General features: G+C 42.5%; 1 protein-coding gene across 1 annotated transcript in view; it reads left to right on the top strand.

Annotated features, from left to right (window-relative positions):
- The window catches only part of nomo (nodal modulator), a 30,919-nt gene extending 16,271 nt beyond the window's left edge, over positions 1-14,648 (top strand). Inside the window, 18 exon segments of the mRNA XM_063883322.1 lie at positions 2,518-2,649; positions 2,973-3,109; positions 3,190-3,277; positions 3,409-3,472; positions 3,557-3,652; positions 3,743-3,964; positions 4,296-4,378; positions 4,913-5,072; positions 5,153-5,279; positions 6,599-6,712; positions 6,805-6,932; positions 7,013-7,154; positions 7,341-7,424; positions 7,937-8,047; positions 8,173-8,274; positions 9,193-9,312; positions 9,819-9,911; positions 10,422-14,648. Of these exon segments, the coding sequence (XP_063739392.1) occupies positions 2,518-2,649; positions 2,973-3,109; positions 3,190-3,277; positions 3,409-3,472; positions 3,557-3,652; positions 3,743-3,964; positions 4,296-4,378; positions 4,913-5,072; positions 5,153-5,279; positions 6,599-6,712; positions 6,805-6,932; positions 7,013-7,154; positions 7,341-7,424; positions 7,937-8,047; positions 8,173-8,274; positions 9,193-9,312; positions 9,819-9,911; positions 10,422-10,553 (2,135 nt within the window). The 3' untranslated portion in view covers positions 10,554-14,648.
- The last annotated feature ends 2,629 nt before the right edge of the window (positions 14,649-17,277 follow it).

Raw genomic sequence — 17,277 nt, 5'->3', positions numbered from 1 at the left:
TTTACAATGTCTGTTAATGTAGATTACAGACAAAGCTTTCTCCCATCCCACTTACATATTTATGGGGTTGTTTGTTGATCAGGGTTGCCGCGGGGTAGTGAAAGGTAGTAAAAGGTAGTAAATGAAATTAGGCCGAATTAAGGCCGGTAAAAAGTAGTGAAAAGTAGTAAACGTCATCTGACGAGGTAGTAAATTTTCGAACACCAATCCAGCTGGGCGTATGATTTTTTCTATTTGTGTAATTTACGTGCAGGCCTATCTCCTTAAATTACTAAACTTGCGTGGATTTATTTTCATGTTGCAAGTAGCAGGGCCGCGGGAAGTAATTTTGAGCAGGGGGTGCTGAAGTTCGCCAAGCCACGCCCCCCTTAGTTATTGTTGCTAAGTCCAACAAAATTTTCGCGGCTATTCAATGATGTCACATGTACCTTGCGCACTCCCTCAATCATTTTAGGTACGATACAGGGATATATTGAGGCGCATGAAGGACCCGACTTGGCCACCGGGCGAACCGATGAAGAGCGTACGGACATTGAAGACATGCTGGCCGTGGTTAGAGGATATCCTGTAGTGACTGCAGCCCGCCCTGGTCCGGTGGCTGATGACTGAGAAATCTGGAGGGACTCTAAGACACTAAATGCCTCAAGCAATGGGTCTTTCCTTATATAACCTACAGTATTATTCCGATCTTGTTCGAGTTTCTTATTCTTGTTATCTGTTCTACAACAAACTTAGTTAAGACTAACTTCCAATTACGCTACTTCATTTACTACCAATATTAACGGAGATAATCCAATATAAACATATTGATTTAAAAAAAAAATAAAAAAATCATTTTAGGTACCCGGCTAGCTTGCTGTCAAACCTCTTCGCGAGTTCGCCAGTTAAGACATGGGCAAATGCAAATTTTCGGACCTCTGGCTGGAGGAATTGTTGTTTAAAGAATGGCTTAGGCCAGTAGTTGGCAACAGCCAAGAGACTTATTGCAACGTCTGCAAGAAGACGATAAGCATTACCTGGATGGGGGTGAAGGCGGTGAAATCGCACATGCTATCAAGTAGCCACCAAGCTAGGATGCGTGGACGTAACGCTCAGCTACCGCTGTCACTGTTTTACACTGGCACAACGGCTACATCGACGCCCTCAACCTCAACTGCTCCTTCAACCTCCACTGCTCCCTCAACCTCGCTTGCTCTCCCCCTGCAATACCCTGCCAGTAGTCCTACCACCAGCAACAGGTGCACGACAGACGGTCAGAAGCAGACGCTAGGCACTACCACCTCTACCTTGCAGGCTGAGGTACTGTGGTGTTTAGATGTAGCAATGAAACACCACTCGTTCAACTCGAACGAAGGCATAGGAGAGCTGTTCAGCCACAAGCCACAGTGGAGAGAGGCTTCTCAGTAAATAAGGAGGTAGAAACGTGCAACCTCCGTGATGAATCTCTCGAAGCCCTCAGATTAATCTGCGATAAGGTAATTGTCTGTGGCGGCGTTCTGAAAGTTCCTCTGACCAAGGAGCTCCTGGCCTCTGCTGCTTCATCGAGGTCACAATACAGGCTATACCTTGATAGTGAGCGGAAAAAAAAGGAGAATGCCACACAGGAGCTGAAGAGGAAAGCAGCAGAGAAAGAGCTGGAGGACCTCCGGAACCGGCGGCAGGTACTCCACAGTGTGTGCCATTCACTCCAAAATGACGCCGACAAATATGCAGAGATGGCCGAGGGAAAGGCAGGAACAAAGATGGCTGAGCTCATCACAAAATCAAACACTTTTCGGAGAAGACACAGGGGAAAAAAAGCAGAACTTCTCCAAGTGGATAAAATGATTGAAGAAAAGGCCACACAGTTGAGGCACTTGTGACCCTGCTGGCTAACTGTTGTTTAAGTTCTCTCTCTCTCTCTCTCGGACAGTTTTTGCGTCCAGTTGAAGTTAAAGTTATTTCTTTGTTAATAAGATATTGTAATTACAGTGAAAGTTGCACTTTATTATTATCTAGTTTATTCTTTTTTTTCAAGGCCCTAATTTAACCACTTGAAATTAGTTTTTGTTATGCAATTGTTACTTTTTGACATTTTGAGTAAAAACTATGGACCAAGGCCTGTTGTGTCATCTTGATTAATCCAACTCGTATGGTAGAGTTCCTTCTTACTTAAATGTAGCTCACTAGCTTGCTCAAACAAACAGACACTCACATACACCTACAGAGTCTCTCGCTCTCTCTCTCTATGTGTGTGTGTGTGTGTGTGTTGGCCAGTTTTTGTGTCCAGTGGTGGAAGTTATAATTACCCTGTTAAATTGTGATGAAATATGTTATTAATTCGTTTTGGAAAGATATTTCATTACTTTACGCGTCACTTTACTTCACACTTTACGCTGCTACAGTTGCAGCTTGAAGTCGTGCTGGTAGTAAAAAAAAAATTGAAGGTAGTAAAAGGTAGTAAATTCAACTTAAGAATCTCTGTATATACCCTGTTGATAATTTCCCTGCTCCTGTGGCCCCCTGGTTGACCTGTAGCATCCTGTGATGACCTCTCGGTGACTCTGCAGCCGGTGAGTCGGCAGGGAGAGAGGAGGACGGTGGCGCTGTCCGGCAGCAACGACATCCTCAGCTTCTCCTTTGAGGACGTTTTACCGGGGAAATACAAAGGTCAGCACTCAACTTTAAAACGATGCAGTATTTTTAGATATTTCATTATATTGTAGCAAAAACAATGTTGCTCCGTCAGTTTTCTGTGCAGTATATTATTGTGCAGTCTTAATTCAAGCATTAGCAAAAATAAAGCCAAACATGAAAGTAAAATCATTCCTCTGTTTATTTTAATGTGAAGGTCCACTATAAACTATGTTGTCATTCAAATAAATGAGTAGCTCTGGTAGGGACTTTCGTTAGCAGTTAGCAGTTATCCTAGCAGGAAGTATAAAAGGCTAAATGTTTTTGTGTGTTGATTATTTGTTGTTTTCCCTTGTCAGTGAGTATTACTCATGAGGAGTGGTGCTGGAAACACAAGTCCATGGAGGTGGAGGTGCTGGACACGGACGTGGTGGGGGTGGAGTTCAGACAGATTGGCTACATCCTGCGCTGCTCCCTCTCCCATGCTATCACTCTGGTCAGTAAACGGTACCTGGTCTGTGTAGCAGATGAGGACTTCTCCTCAATTATTCTAATTCTGAATGTTTTTCTGCACAGGAGTTCTTCCAAGATGGCAGCAAACCCGAGAACGTCGGCGTGTACAACCTCTCTAAAGGAGTCAACCGCTTCTGCCTCTCCAAGCCTGGTGAGGTCCTTTCCCCTGACCGCTCATTGCCTAACAGCAGGAATTGGCATATCTAGAAAGGAGAAATATCCCTTGTGCGTCGTTAGAAAACAAAACTGAAGTAATTAATCAACTAAACATTGCTTCTCCAGGTGTTTACAAAGTCACCCCTCGCTCCTGCCACCAGTTTGAGCAGGACTTCTACACCTACGATACGTAAGAGGATTCCCGCTTATTTGTGGCAGTGTTCTCCCTATATGTAATTCACAATATTGACTGTTGTTGACCTGTTTCCAACAGCTCGGCCCCCAGCATCCTGACCCTCACCGCGGTGCGCCATCACATGACCGGGCTCATCACCACCGACAAGATCCTGGACGTCACAGTGACCATCAAGTAATGACTCAGCGTGGCTATCCTACTTGCTTACATTAGCTACTGCTGCGCATCCTCCTTCAAATGGTTTTTTATTCCCCATCCTTTCAGATCGTCTATCGAGAGCGAGCCAGCGCTGGTGCTGGGGCCCTTGCGCAGCCTGGAGGAGCAGCGGCTGGAGCAGCAGCTGCAGGAAATCCAGCTGCGGCGTCAGGAACGAGAGCGCCGCGCTGCCGAGGAGGACGGAGGAGCCAGGGACGACAGCCCGCCTATCCAAGAGAAGGCCGATGACCTCACAGGCCCCTTCCACTACGAGTTCTCATACTGGGCCAGGTGAGCCGCACTGCATCTTGTCAGCTCTCTGTTCCTGGTTTCCAAAGATTAGTGCAGGAATGTATCCTAAAACCCACATATGAGTTAGCAATTTACCACTTCTGTTGTTATTTTTGGCTGTGGTTAGATGACTGAAAGAAAGTTTAATCTTGCAATGCTCGTTGTGGGAAAATAATTTGGACTCATTCCTAAGAAACTTTTCCCCCAGATAACTCTGTTGGTGGACTTCCATGGATAATAACCACCGGGTCTAAGAGTCTTGCTCAGTCTTAAAGCAGTGTGTCGGTGCAGTGAGTTTATTTATATTTATATTTACTGTTTGTCTGAACAGGGCCGGAGAAAAGATCACAGTCACACCCTCATCCAAGGAACTGCTCTTCTATCCTCCTGAGGTAGAGGCCACCATTACTGGAGGTAAGGACACACACACACACACACACACACACACACACACACACACACGTCGCATCACAGGCACAGACGCATACATACGCTGTAACACACACTCACTACAACATACACACATCCTATAACATGCACACTATAAAATACATACTCACACACACTGTGAAACACTGCCACTCGTATACACACACACACACACACACACACACACACACACACACACACACCAACACAGTGAAATATACAAACTGTAATACACACAGACACACACACACACACTGTAACTCACTCGCACACACACACACCTTAAAACGCACACACTTAATCACTCACAAAGAAATCTAACACAGTGTGTATTAGAATCCTTTTTGCAGCTGCTTCGTATGTCTTTAGCTCTTTACCAAAGTTCACCAGTATAATACTTAAGCTTAGATCAGTAACTCATTAGTTGAAAGAGAAGATCCTCAATTCTGTAGTACCAACACACACACAGTGAAATAGAGATACACTTAAATCTAAACGGTGATTCCTGTCCCTCCACAGAGTCGTGTCCGGGTCGCCTGGTGGACATCGCAGGGCGCGCTGGTCTCTTCCTGGAGGGCAAGGTGTCTCCAGAGCTGCAGGGTGTGGAGATCTCCATCACTGAGAGAGGAGCTGCTGCCCCGCTCATCACTGTGGGCACCAACGAGATGGGAGCTTACAGGTACGAGAAACAAACGATGCATAATTACTATCCATTCTTAAGACCTGCAGTCCTGACCAGCGTTTTGATCTGCCCCTCAGTGTGGGTCCACTCCACAGCGACCGGCAGTATGACATCAGCGCCAGCAAAGAAGGCTTCGTCCTGAGTCCTGTGGAGGGAACCCAGGGAGACTTCAAGGCGTTCGCTCTGGCTGGAGTCACTTTCAAGGTATAGAGCACACAGGACATCCCAGTACTCACAGACACTTTTTTCACAGCTCACAATATCATACAGAGTTTACAGTTATGGCTATATGGCAACATACAGACATCCACTCCTGATACGTTTTAATTCTGACTTTCATTAGGAGGTTTGCCAGGTCGTAATGTCAACTTTATTGTCAATCTTTCAGTTTGTGGGTACTGACAGAGAGATCAAAATATTGTTTCCCACTATCCCGAGGTATAAAAAATAGTTAAAGTAAAGTTAAATTATAAACAAATAAATATAAAAATATTACATACAGCTCCAGAAAAAATTAAGAGACCACTCCAAATCTTAAACCTTTATCGCAGCCATTCCAGTGTTTGTTGAATTCCAACACAGAGAAAAATTGTCAGTAGTTTATAGAATACAATAGTAACTAAAAATAAATATTTAACTCAAAGACATATCTATAAATAATAAAACCAGAGAAAATCATAATGCTGAAGTGGTCTCTTATTTTTTTCCGGGGCTGTATACCTAAATATATATACACATGAAAAGGCATAAATAAAAGAACAACGGTCAATATGTACAGAAAACACAATCTGTTATGTTGCTGTGAAAACATCTCCTTCAAATAACTGTAAGCTTGAATCAGTTTTTCTCAAAAACACTTCTACAGGATGACATTTGAACAAGTTGTTTTGTATTTATCCTTAGCCCACTAAACATTTTACTGACTACTGCTTAAGTGTACTTTTTTTTACATTCAAGTCATTAGCACCTATAATCCTGAATGCTAACGGCTAACATGAACTAGGTTTACTTGTGTTGATTTCACCATGGATCTGTGTTGTTTACATTTTATTACGTTATTAGGAAAAGATAGGCGGCGCCTCCTGGATAGGGACTTTACTGAATACAAAAAAAAAATGGGCTTAACGCTTGGAACAAGTTTTAAGCGACATAGAGAGGGACCAGAAGAGAGAACTTCCACTCCAGGACGCGCGATCAAACTTGTGTGTTTTCTAAATGTGTTTTTTTCTTTGGGGATTTGACCGTGTGGATGAAAAACCATAAGTCCAGATTCTGTGTTAACTATGATATGAAAAAATGTGTTCCTACCAGTTTCAGAAATTTGACATTGACTTTTTACCAATATATTACTTCATCCGTGCTACTTTGATGTGCCTCCTAGGTCAACCGCATCTACAACACTTCTAGGATTCCAAAAATGTCCAATTTCTATCATTCATTTGGACACACTCGTATGAATCAATTAGTTATTCGACGTGAGATCTATAACCTTTTGTCTCCATCTCCTTCCCTCTGTGCTGCAGATCAAATCAGAGGACGGTGTTCCCCTATCAGGTGTCCTCTTGTCTCTTAGTGGGGGACAGTTTCGCTCCAACCTGTTGACTCAGGATACCGGCCTGCTCACCTTCAATAACCTGGTAGGGATCCAGCAGTGTGTTCATTCACTCTCACAGTCGGCCAGTTGCAGGGATCTCTATCTAATGTGTTTATTTTACTTCCCTCTCCTTAGAGTCCCGGTCAGTACTACTTCAAGCCCATGATGAAGGAGTTCCGCTTTGAGCCGGCATCTCAGATGATCGCAGTGGAGGAGGGTCAGAACCTCAGCATCGATATAACGGGCATCAAGACCGCTTACAGGTATGCACATGTGCCTCCATGCTGTTTGTCATCGGGCCTAAAATGTCCACAGTCTGATTAGTGTGTTTATTCTTCCTCAGCTGCTATGGAGCCGTACAGTCTCTGAGCGGGGATGCAGAGAGGGACGTTGCCGTGGAGGCAGTGGGACAGGGAGACTGTAGCATCTACAGCGAGGACACCATCACTGATGAGGAGGGTCGCTTCAGACTCAGGGGTCTACTGGTGAGGAATGAACACACTTAGGTTCTCTAAAAGTGAATTAATCCTGTCAAACACACATTGAGTGCACCATTCGAGCAGCCATAACTGACTGTATGTGAATGTCCACAGTAAAAAGAATCAAAAGTCTGAGATGCTTTTTCTTCCAAGCCTTTTTACTGTGTTGTAATTGTGTTTTCTTTCTTTCAGCCGGGTTGCAAATATCTGATTCAGCTGCGAGCTGAAGGCAATGACCACATAGAGAGGGCCTTACCTCAACACAGAGCAGTAGAGGTGAGACACTAACGTATTAAAGGCTTCCCTGAGGTTTGATGGGACAACTGTTTCTAATACTGCCAGATTGAGCAGCTCAGAAATGTTGCCGCTGCAGCAACAACTTTTATTTACCATCACAAGGAACACAGCAAGAACACTCCGGTCATGATACAAATCATTGGATATGTTCTGGAGCTCCTGAACAGCTGCATATAGATTTTTTGTAAGAAAATAAATGTTTTAAAATCTAAGAATCACAGAATTCATGTGATTATGACATAGAGCAGCCTTATCACATGGATCCTTTCTACAGGCAGAACAAAAGCAGCAGTAATCCCGCTGCCAGTTTAAACCTCTCTCTTCATCATTTTAGTTTGTCAGAAGTCCAGGCTCCCTAATCGCTCCGGCAAGGCAGGAAATGCCTTAGCTCCATTTAAATCTCTATTATTATCAAACCATTTGCAAAGTTTTATCCACAATTAACATTTTGAATTTTTCCAAGGTTTTATCTGATCTGTGTTCCCCCTCAGGTCGGCAGCAGCGACATTGAAGGGGTCAACATCATCGCCTTCAGACAAATCAATCAGTTTGACCTCAGTGGAAACGTCCACACGTCCCCTGAACATCTCGCAACGCTATCGGTAGGACTGCTTGGCTCATATTCCAAATGCATTATGGTCATTTTTATTGAAAATATCTGCAACTCAGGATTGTGCAGAGTTACTATTGTTGATGTTTTTGTATACCATCCCTTTTCGTTATCCAGGTGAAGCTTTACAAGAGTGACAACATGGACAACCCCATCAACAGCATCTCTCTGGGACAGTCCCTCTTCTTCAACTTCCCTCCTCTGGACAGGGATGGAGAGGTATGTGCTCGTGTTTCTGCTCTTGGGTCAAACAGGGCTGGATCAATGTTTGAAGTTAGCATAATACACATTTAATCATATCAAAATTGCTTAATTAACAGTTCTAAGATCATAAAGCTTAGGACAGAACACTGAAGGACTAATAACTTAATTTGTCCCCAGTGGGGTGCAAACATTTAGCATGGAGGGCACATAAATACATCATAAAGACAAAAAGTACAATAAATGTGTACAAAAATATTAAAAGCAATTAAAGAAATATAAAAAAATAAAAATACTTACAACCATAATGCTAAAAACAAAGTGTCCTTCCTAGAGTTTAGAGGGCTTTAAAATGATTGTTTTTTTCTATTATTTGAATCACAATATTTCAATGAGCGTAAAAAAATACTCCACTTTGTCGTCTAAAATTCAGTGATCATTTTGCAGAATTGTAACACCATTCGAGTGTCCAGTCTGCCAAATCCAAATAACAGACTTCTGCCAACAACTCGGCTATAGCTTCCAGGTTGCCCTATGCTAATGGTAATGGGGATACATTGGATATTGCTCCTCTTCTAGACTATTCTCAACCTTATTGGAGCAGAATGATCAAATTCTGATGGTCAAACAAGTCATCTCACACGGGTTGTGACTCCCAAATGTATCAAACCATGGTTATGCAACCGCAACAGTGTTGGCTGTCGCTGAATTATTTTTGTTGGTAATGGAAAACAGATTCAAGAATAACTTTATGAAAAACAATGATCAAAATCAAGACCTTAAATCTGAATCTTCTTAGTCTTCTTAATGTTGACATGTTTGTATAGTTGACTAAAATGAATAGACCCAGTTCATACCGCTGCTGTACTGGTTGTTGTTGTTGTTGTTGTTGTTGTTGTTTTTAGTTACAAAGTCTTCTCTGTCCTTCCTCCACAGAGCTATGTGCTGATACTGCACTCCACGCTGTCCCGCTTCCAGTTTGACTTCACTCTGCCTCAGGTCACCTTCACCTCCAACGGCTACCACAAGCACATCACGCTCACCTTCAACCCCACTGTAAGCAGCTATTTTTAACTTATATTTAAAAGACACTGTTTCCTGTGAAAATATCCAGCTTTCTACTACCAGATATCTGACAAGTAGCGAGTTATAGCGAGATATAGTCCTGGGGGGGTCATATTCAACGAAAATACTCAACATTTGAGGGATAAGACTCAATAATCATAAAAGACGAGTAAGAAATGTGGATATTCCTGTTGATTGGAGTGGGACATTAGGAAAAAAATCCATATTTTATGGGAGAACAAATCAGATTCTTTCTTCCTGTATATTTTTTTTTCTGAAATGTAAGATAACAAATGTAATATAAATATTTAAAATCTCCATTGTTCCTTGTAAAAATATACTTTACTGTCAGAAAATCCAAGGTTTAAATAACCAACTTTATTCCAGGAAAATGTAAGTTTTACTCCCCTTAATTGAATTAGTGTTCTCCTTATATGGTGTCGCAGTTTCTCCTGTAGTTGTCTGTCCTCAGATTGTGTGTTTGTGTGTCCCCACAGCGTAAAGTGCCTGACCAGGATGTAGCCCAGGGCTCCTACATCGCTCTGCCCCTCACCCTGCTGCTACTGTTGGCAGCTTACAACCACGAGAAGGTACATACCCCCCTTTACCTCCTCCTGCATTAGGGCGGGGCCATATAACGCATAATATCATTGTCGTAAAGTGTTGTCTTTTCCTCGTTCGTAGTTATTTTTCTTTAACCACCAAGTTATTACATCCAATTTACAGCTGATTTTTATTTGTATTTATTTTGTGTTTAATGTATAAAAGCAACAACTGTCAACCCTACAATATTGTCGCAATACTGATATATAGATATTTGATCAAAAGTGTAACCCATACTTTAACTGATCTAGACAGTATGTGCCTGGTCTTTCTTAATGATTTGTTTTAACACGATAAAAGATTTCAATCATCGCTAGTCTTGATGATTAGTTATCAGAAATTGACACAGCATGACACTGCTTTATTAAAACAAATGTTTACCGTATTATTAACACTGAAGTCCTCCTAACCAGAAGAGGCTGACTGCGATACAAAAATGACATATTGTGCATCTTAATTTTTCAAGTAAGACCATGTTCTGCGCTCCCGTGCTGCAGGTGATCCCCCTCCTGTTGCAGCTGGTGAACCGTATCCAGGGAGTGAGGAGCATGTCGCAGGTCAGCGCGGACAACGCTGCTCTGGACGAGGCCAAGCGTCAGGCCAAGAGACAAAAGGCCAGGCGCACATGAGGACTCAACAACGGCTCTCCTCAGACCACATCTCCGCTCACTCAATATTCCACTTGCAGCCATGGTTACTGACTTTACGGAGGGTTAGCTCACAGTAGATCCAAGATAAAAAACTCAGGATGCAAGAGGAATATTCTGTGCGCTAAAGATGTGATTTGACCCCGTGTGACGACCGACTCTAACCACTCGATGCGCATTATCACCATCAGGTTCACTGGACTGAAGTTTTACAGGTTGTTTTCCTCTTGTTTCTTTTTTTTTAACTCCATTGTTTCCACGACACTCATTGTCTAAAGAAAAATTGTTAATATTTGTGATAGAATATGAGCCATTTTTATACCTTTGTAATTTATCTAGGTCAACGGAAATCCTTTGCTTATGTTTTGAAGGCACTTGAAAGCTTTTGATATCAGTCTTAACAGAGTTTAGGACACCCGGGATGGTCACGTGTCTCACCTATCAGCATTTGGGTCAATTCAGACGATACACGGGGGTATTTACACACTGCGGTGACAAAAAAAAATGTATTAAGAGGATATTTAAACTGTCTACTTTAAGGACAAAAGAGGTCCATATGATTAAGACCTTGTGAAATGATGATGAAAATGAAATCAATATCTAGAATTTAGATCATAAATCTAAAGCTTTGTATTTCTTTTCACATTTAATTTGCTCAAATTGTGCTTATTGACCCTTTTTTGACCCCGTAGATTTGCCAATGAACTCGATCGAGCTGAATTGACTTTTAATAATGCCATCACAAACGTGGGATTGTGTAACTGCTAACTATCATCAAAAGAAAGCCCAAAGACGTGGACGAACCTTACACCGTTGTCCGTCATGTTATGTATATTTAAAAAAGAAGTTACTGTGATGCACTCCACCTCTTATATGCTGTTCAGTGTGACGCAGGATTGACTTTTTGTCCATTTCAGCTCAGGAAAGCAATGGTTGATAGTTGCTGGAAATTTGGGTTTGAATAGAGATTTTTTTTTGCTGTGGTGGGTTGGTTGGTAGGGAGCTTTAGCGGATAACAGATAGTTGATTAATTTATTAACATATGTCTAATCAGATGTGAATGATTACTTAGTTTGTGTGCTGGGGAATCCCTCTCAGAAGTTTGTTTTTTTCAGATAGTGTACACGTTTTTTTTTAAGAGCTTCCTTAAATTTAAGAAGACTGACATCCACATACCTTAGAGAGCTACGACACACTCTCTTAAGCTCCTTGTTTTATCGCTGAGCTTTGCAATGCACTGTGAAAATGATGGTCCCCAATAATTCTCCTGTATTTAATTCTTCAGCTCTCAGTTGTGTCCTTGGAAGATGAAAAGACCACTGACTATTAACTAAAATAAAAGATATTCCAATTCGTCTTCATCTAGGGGGGGTTGATTAGTTGGGGTGGGAAAGGGAGTCGGGGTGTATTTGTCATATTTGGTCTGTTTAAAAAATGTTGAGATTATGAATAAAGTTATGGACGGATGTGAAATGGACTGTTTTATTGGTGTACCTGTAGGGGGCAGGGTACCTAAGGCATGAGGAAAAGAAACGTTTTTAGGAATTGTAGATCCTTTCAGTATTAAAGGGCCCTATTGTGCTCCTTGGGGCTTTCCCTTCCCTGTAGATCCCAAAGTTCCCTCCAGAGGGAGCTTTTAAGATGAGATAAGATGGTTTATTAATCGCCGTGGGGAGCAACAGAATAAGAGTGAGAAACAGGACAGTGTGGTTCACACAGGATAATAAAACAAAAGAAATTAAGGATTTCAGTGAACATGTATACATTTTGTGTCCGGATTGTTAAATATATTTACATTGATTGATACGGGTAAACGTTATTGTGCAGAAGTGCAGGTTTTATGTGCAGTCCGGGTTATTGTCAGTGAGTCACATGGCTACCCTCTTGTGGTGCAGCCTGATGACTACAGGCACAAAGGAGTTTCCCAGGCGCTTAGTGCTGTGCCGAGGTGGGATGAGTCTGTGGCTGAACGTACTCCTCATCTTCACTACCTCTGCATGGAGGGGTTATCCAGGATATTGTCCAGTTTCCCCCTCGTCCTCCCCTCAGCCACCCTCTCCAGATTGTCAAATTTAACTCCAACTACAGAGCTAGCCTTCCTCACGAGCTTTTCTCCTCCCCCCTTGCCCGAAACGCCTCAATTGGACTCCTTTGTTTTGTTTCCATAACATAGTGCCACCACTATTCAACACTTGCACTTCTTTAGGCTAGCTGTAGGCCACATTCCAATCCACACCCTACCCACTCCCACTCTGTGATGGAGTGAGCTCTGTCTGTAGTCACACTCGCAACTGAATAAGGCTCCCTTATTTCCGGTGGAGGGTGCGAATACAGCCAAGCTTAAGGACGAACTCCCCTCTCTCTCTCCGGCCGAAACACGAAATATCGTAACTTTTCGTAACACTGGTTTCAAATCAGCATCTCTTGGTCGAAACATAAAATTACTCAAATAAAACTACAAAATTCATTAATGGCGTTTTTTTTATTTGCAAACCTCTTTTATTTTAAATATATAATGTGTGCTGCTTGGTTTTCGCACAAGTCTGTAAATATGCACAACTTTATAATTAAATTCACACCGTTTTCGCGACACGAGGTAACATGTATGACGATATTTATCTTTTTTTACGCAGTTTACCAGTCTAAATGTTTGCAGGAACTTTGTACACAGCATGTTTCCGGACGGACACACAAAGCTTTGAGTCCGGTCAGGTAGAGCAGGAGGTGCGACGCAGACTCGCTGTTGGAGGGCTGGATAACCCACTCCCCCTCCACCCTCCTTGGTTTGGAACAGCACTTAATAGAGGGTTGGGGTTAGCCTGGCTATACTAGCCTACGTACTTCCGCCCTCATTTTGCTCCTGTAAAAGGGGATTATCACACTTCCGGGTTTCATGGGCGGGATTTGTCAACTTTGTGCATGTCCACTTCCGGCGCACTTCCGCAACAATGGCTGAAACGAAGGCTATAGATGTCGCTGCTCTGTTCCACTTTGTAAATCGAACAAACAACGCCAACCCTACTTAAGTTTTCATGGATTCCCGACTGAATTGAGTCTAAGGAAGAAGTGGATTAAAGCGGTTCGCCGGGATGAAGGGCCAAACTTTAAAATAAAACAAGGTAGCACGTTTGTTTGTAGCCGGTACTTTAGTGAATCAGACTACACTAACGTTACAGGTAGTGCTAGCAGGCTAGCGTTAGCGGACGTGGCTAAGTTAACCAACCGGGGTCGCATCAAGCCTCTGCAAATCGGGTGTGTGCCCTCCCATTTCCAGTGGAACAACTGGGGACTGCCGAGAACGGAGTCCGCTTATAAAAGTGCATCAACTTGCTTTAGGCCACGACGTTTGCCCAGCCCTTCCTCTAGGGTGACCATTTCCATAACACCGAAAAGGAGGACATTATGCGGCATATCAATAAATTACTATGATGTACATAGGACTCTGGTATACTCTCATTTACAATACAATTTTATGTGGTTTAAAGATGATGTTTGTGTAGCTGAATAGGAAAAAATATGAATGAAAAGTCAAAAAGGGTTTGTTCACAGTATTTGTATTTATTCAATACATTGTGGTGTTCAAAAACTGACCACTGAGATGAATCTTTTAAAGTGCAGAGTGCCACAAAGCATAACATGTGTGGACTTAAATGGAAAAAACAAGTAACAGGTAACATACATAATAATACAAAAATGCTTTTTTGAAAAGCATAAATAACCTTTTATGTAAACAACAAAGGAGATTGTAAAAAAAACAAAAACATTAACATTCAACAGCTCAAAAAGTATAGCATTTCTAAAGTGCTTCAGTCTTTTGGGGACTTGTCTTCAGTGTCTTCATCTGTATATGTGTGTGTGTGTACAGCAGTCCACCTGTATTTAGGCAAACTCCACATTCACCCTCTGTAGCAGCTCAGGAGACAACAGCACCTCTGACATCATGGCTTCCAAGCCCCCACTGCCCCTGGGCCTGTTTATATCCTGCAGGGACTGGTACAAATAACAACATAGCAAGAATACTGTTATCAACCTTCAAAAATCTGTATTGTTTTCAACCCAATAAATATAAATATTTCATGCAGCCCATCAGTGAAATCATAAGACTAGTGTACTCACCAAAGTAGTTGATTGTCTATCTGCAATACTTCTGTTCTTTCCTGGCTGCATCCAAGAGTTTTTTGTTTTCAATGAACTTCTTGTACACCTCTGTGCAGGGATAAGTGAAATTGACACACACTTGCAGCTCAGCCTTGACACTGTCCACATCCAGGCGATTCCTCTCGTTTCTCCATGCAGTTATCATTGAAAAGAAACGTTCTGTGTGTGCATTGCTGCATGGGATGGAGAAAATATAGGCGCTGACCTTCCTGAGATTCACAAGTGGTACATCTGCTTTGGAAAACAGTTTCAAATATCGTTCCTCACTGTGGCAAACTTCCATTTCTGGTGAGCTGAAGGAACCTTCCACCATGGCATATTCCTCATACAGTCCATCCATATCAATGTCCAGATTGCAGGCCTGGACAGCAGCACTGTAGTCTTCAAATGGCACAGAAGTTGTGAGGCCAAGCTTGGCCACTTTGCTATGAAAGCTTGTGTCAGAGAAGTCATATCTTTCACTGATGTATTTCTTTGCTCATTCATAAAAAAGCAGAACATCTGCTTCACATTTTTTTGACTGGCAAGGGGGCAGCTGCTTCAGTTTGCTGTTAACAGTAAACCCAAAGAACCTGTCCTTCATCCTTCTTTCTAGCTTTTGTTTTAGTTCAGTCATTACCTTAAACACTGATGTAATGCTGAAGGATTTTGCCTCAAGTGCTTCGATCGTGTCGGAGAAGACCTTAAGAACATGGCTGAGAAACAGAAAATATGTCTCTGACACCTCATTGCTTTCCTCTCCAAAATATCTCCACACAGTTCTGGCACAGTCCCCCTCACCCTCACTCTGGAAGTAGCTGGTCAGGGCCTTCCAATATTTCAGGATTCTGTCAATGGATGGCAGCAGGGACAACCACCTGGTGACAACATGCCGCAGCAGGTTGCATTCCTCCACCTCCACAAACTCACAGAATTCCTTTAATTGCGCTGTTCTGCTTGCTGATATGCTGAAATGGCTGTAAACCTTCAGCACAGCATTTTCCACATCAAAATCAAGGCTGTTTGCTGCATATCTGGTTGCGTTATGCAGAATATGGGCCAAACAGTTTGCAGGGAGCACATCTTTTTGGCTCAGTTTCAACTTCTGATACACACTGTTATGTTTGCCATAATTGACACTGGCATTGTCTGCTGCATATGCAGACATGTTCTTCACTTCTAAGCCAGACATCTCAAGTTTTGCCAGCAGCTGGATTGTTATGGCCTGTGACGTTTTGTTGCTGTCACTATCTCCCGGTCCACTTTCACGCTGCAGTCTACACTTCTGTACGACTGGTGATGCTTTACAGCATGGTAAACCTTGCACAGCTCAGCAGCAGTTATTTTATTATCCAGGGGCGACAAGGCTTCACGAAAAAATGTCCTCATTGAAGAGGTACCTGCCGCACGTCTATTAGTTTTATGCTTCTCCGTATCCGCATGTCGTTCAATGGCAGCTTTTCCCTTACTGCTTATGTCAAAATCACAACGACAAAGTGTGCAGAAGCCATGAAAGGAGTCTCGACTGGTTTTAGATATAAAATCGTGCTCTTTTGTCCATTCTGGATTGAATGAGGTCTTACGTTTTGGCATGATGCAAACTTTCTGTCAAAGAAGCTGGCATATGTATGACGTGGCAGCACATGGAGCCTTGTTTACGTTTTTAACCAATGATATAGCAGATATTTATCTGACACCGCTCTTAGCCAATCATTTGTTAGAACAGATACAGTGGGGCAAAAAAGTATTTAGTCAGCCACCAATTGTGCAAGTTCTCCCATTTAAAAAGATGAGAGATGCCTGTAATTTCTATCATAGGTATACCTCAACTATGAGAGACAAAATGAGAAAAAAAAAATCCAGGAAATCACATTGTAGGATTTTTAATGAATTTATTGGTAAATTCCTCGGTAAAATAAGTACTTGGTCACCTACAAACAAGCAAGATTTCTGGCTCTCACAGACCTGTAACTTCTTCTTTAAGAGGCTCCTCTGTCCTCCACTCGTTACCTGTATTAATGGCACCTTTTTGAACTCGTTATCAGTATAAAAGACACCTGTCCACAACTTCAAACAGTCATACTCCAAACTCCACTATGGCCAAGACCAAAGAGCTGTCAAAGGAGACCAGAGACTTTATTGTAGACCTGCACCAGGCTGGGAAAACTGAATCTGCAATAGGTAAGCAGCTTGGTGTGAAGAAATCAACTGTGGGAGCAATTACTAGAAAATGGAAGACATATAAGACCACTGCTAATCTCCCTCGATCTGGGGCTCCACGCAAGATCTCACCCCGTGGGGTCAAAATGATCACAAGAACGGTGAGCAAGAATCCCAGAACCACACGGGGGGACCTAGTGAATGACCTGCAGAGAGCTGGGACCAAAGTAACAGAGGCTACCATCAGTAACACACTACGCCGCCAGGGACTTAAATCCTGCAGTTCCAGACGTGTCCCCCTGCTTAAGCCAGTACATGTCCAGGCCCGTCTGAAGTTTGCTAGAGGGCATTTGGATGATCCAGAAGAGGATTGGGAGAATGTCATATGGTCAGATGAAACCAAAATAGA

This window comes from Eleginops maclovinus, chromosome 5 (assembly GCF_036324505.1).
Source record: "Eleginops maclovinus isolate JMC-PN-2008 ecotype Puerto Natales chromosome 5, JC_Emac_rtc_rv5, whole genome shotgun sequence".
NCBI classification, from domain to species: domain Eukaryota; kingdom Metazoa; phylum Chordata; class Actinopteri; order Perciformes; family Eleginopidae; genus Eleginops; species Eleginops maclovinus.
The sequence above is the reverse complement of the archived record's forward strand: the minus strand, read 5'-3'. Positions and strand labels throughout refer to the sequence as shown.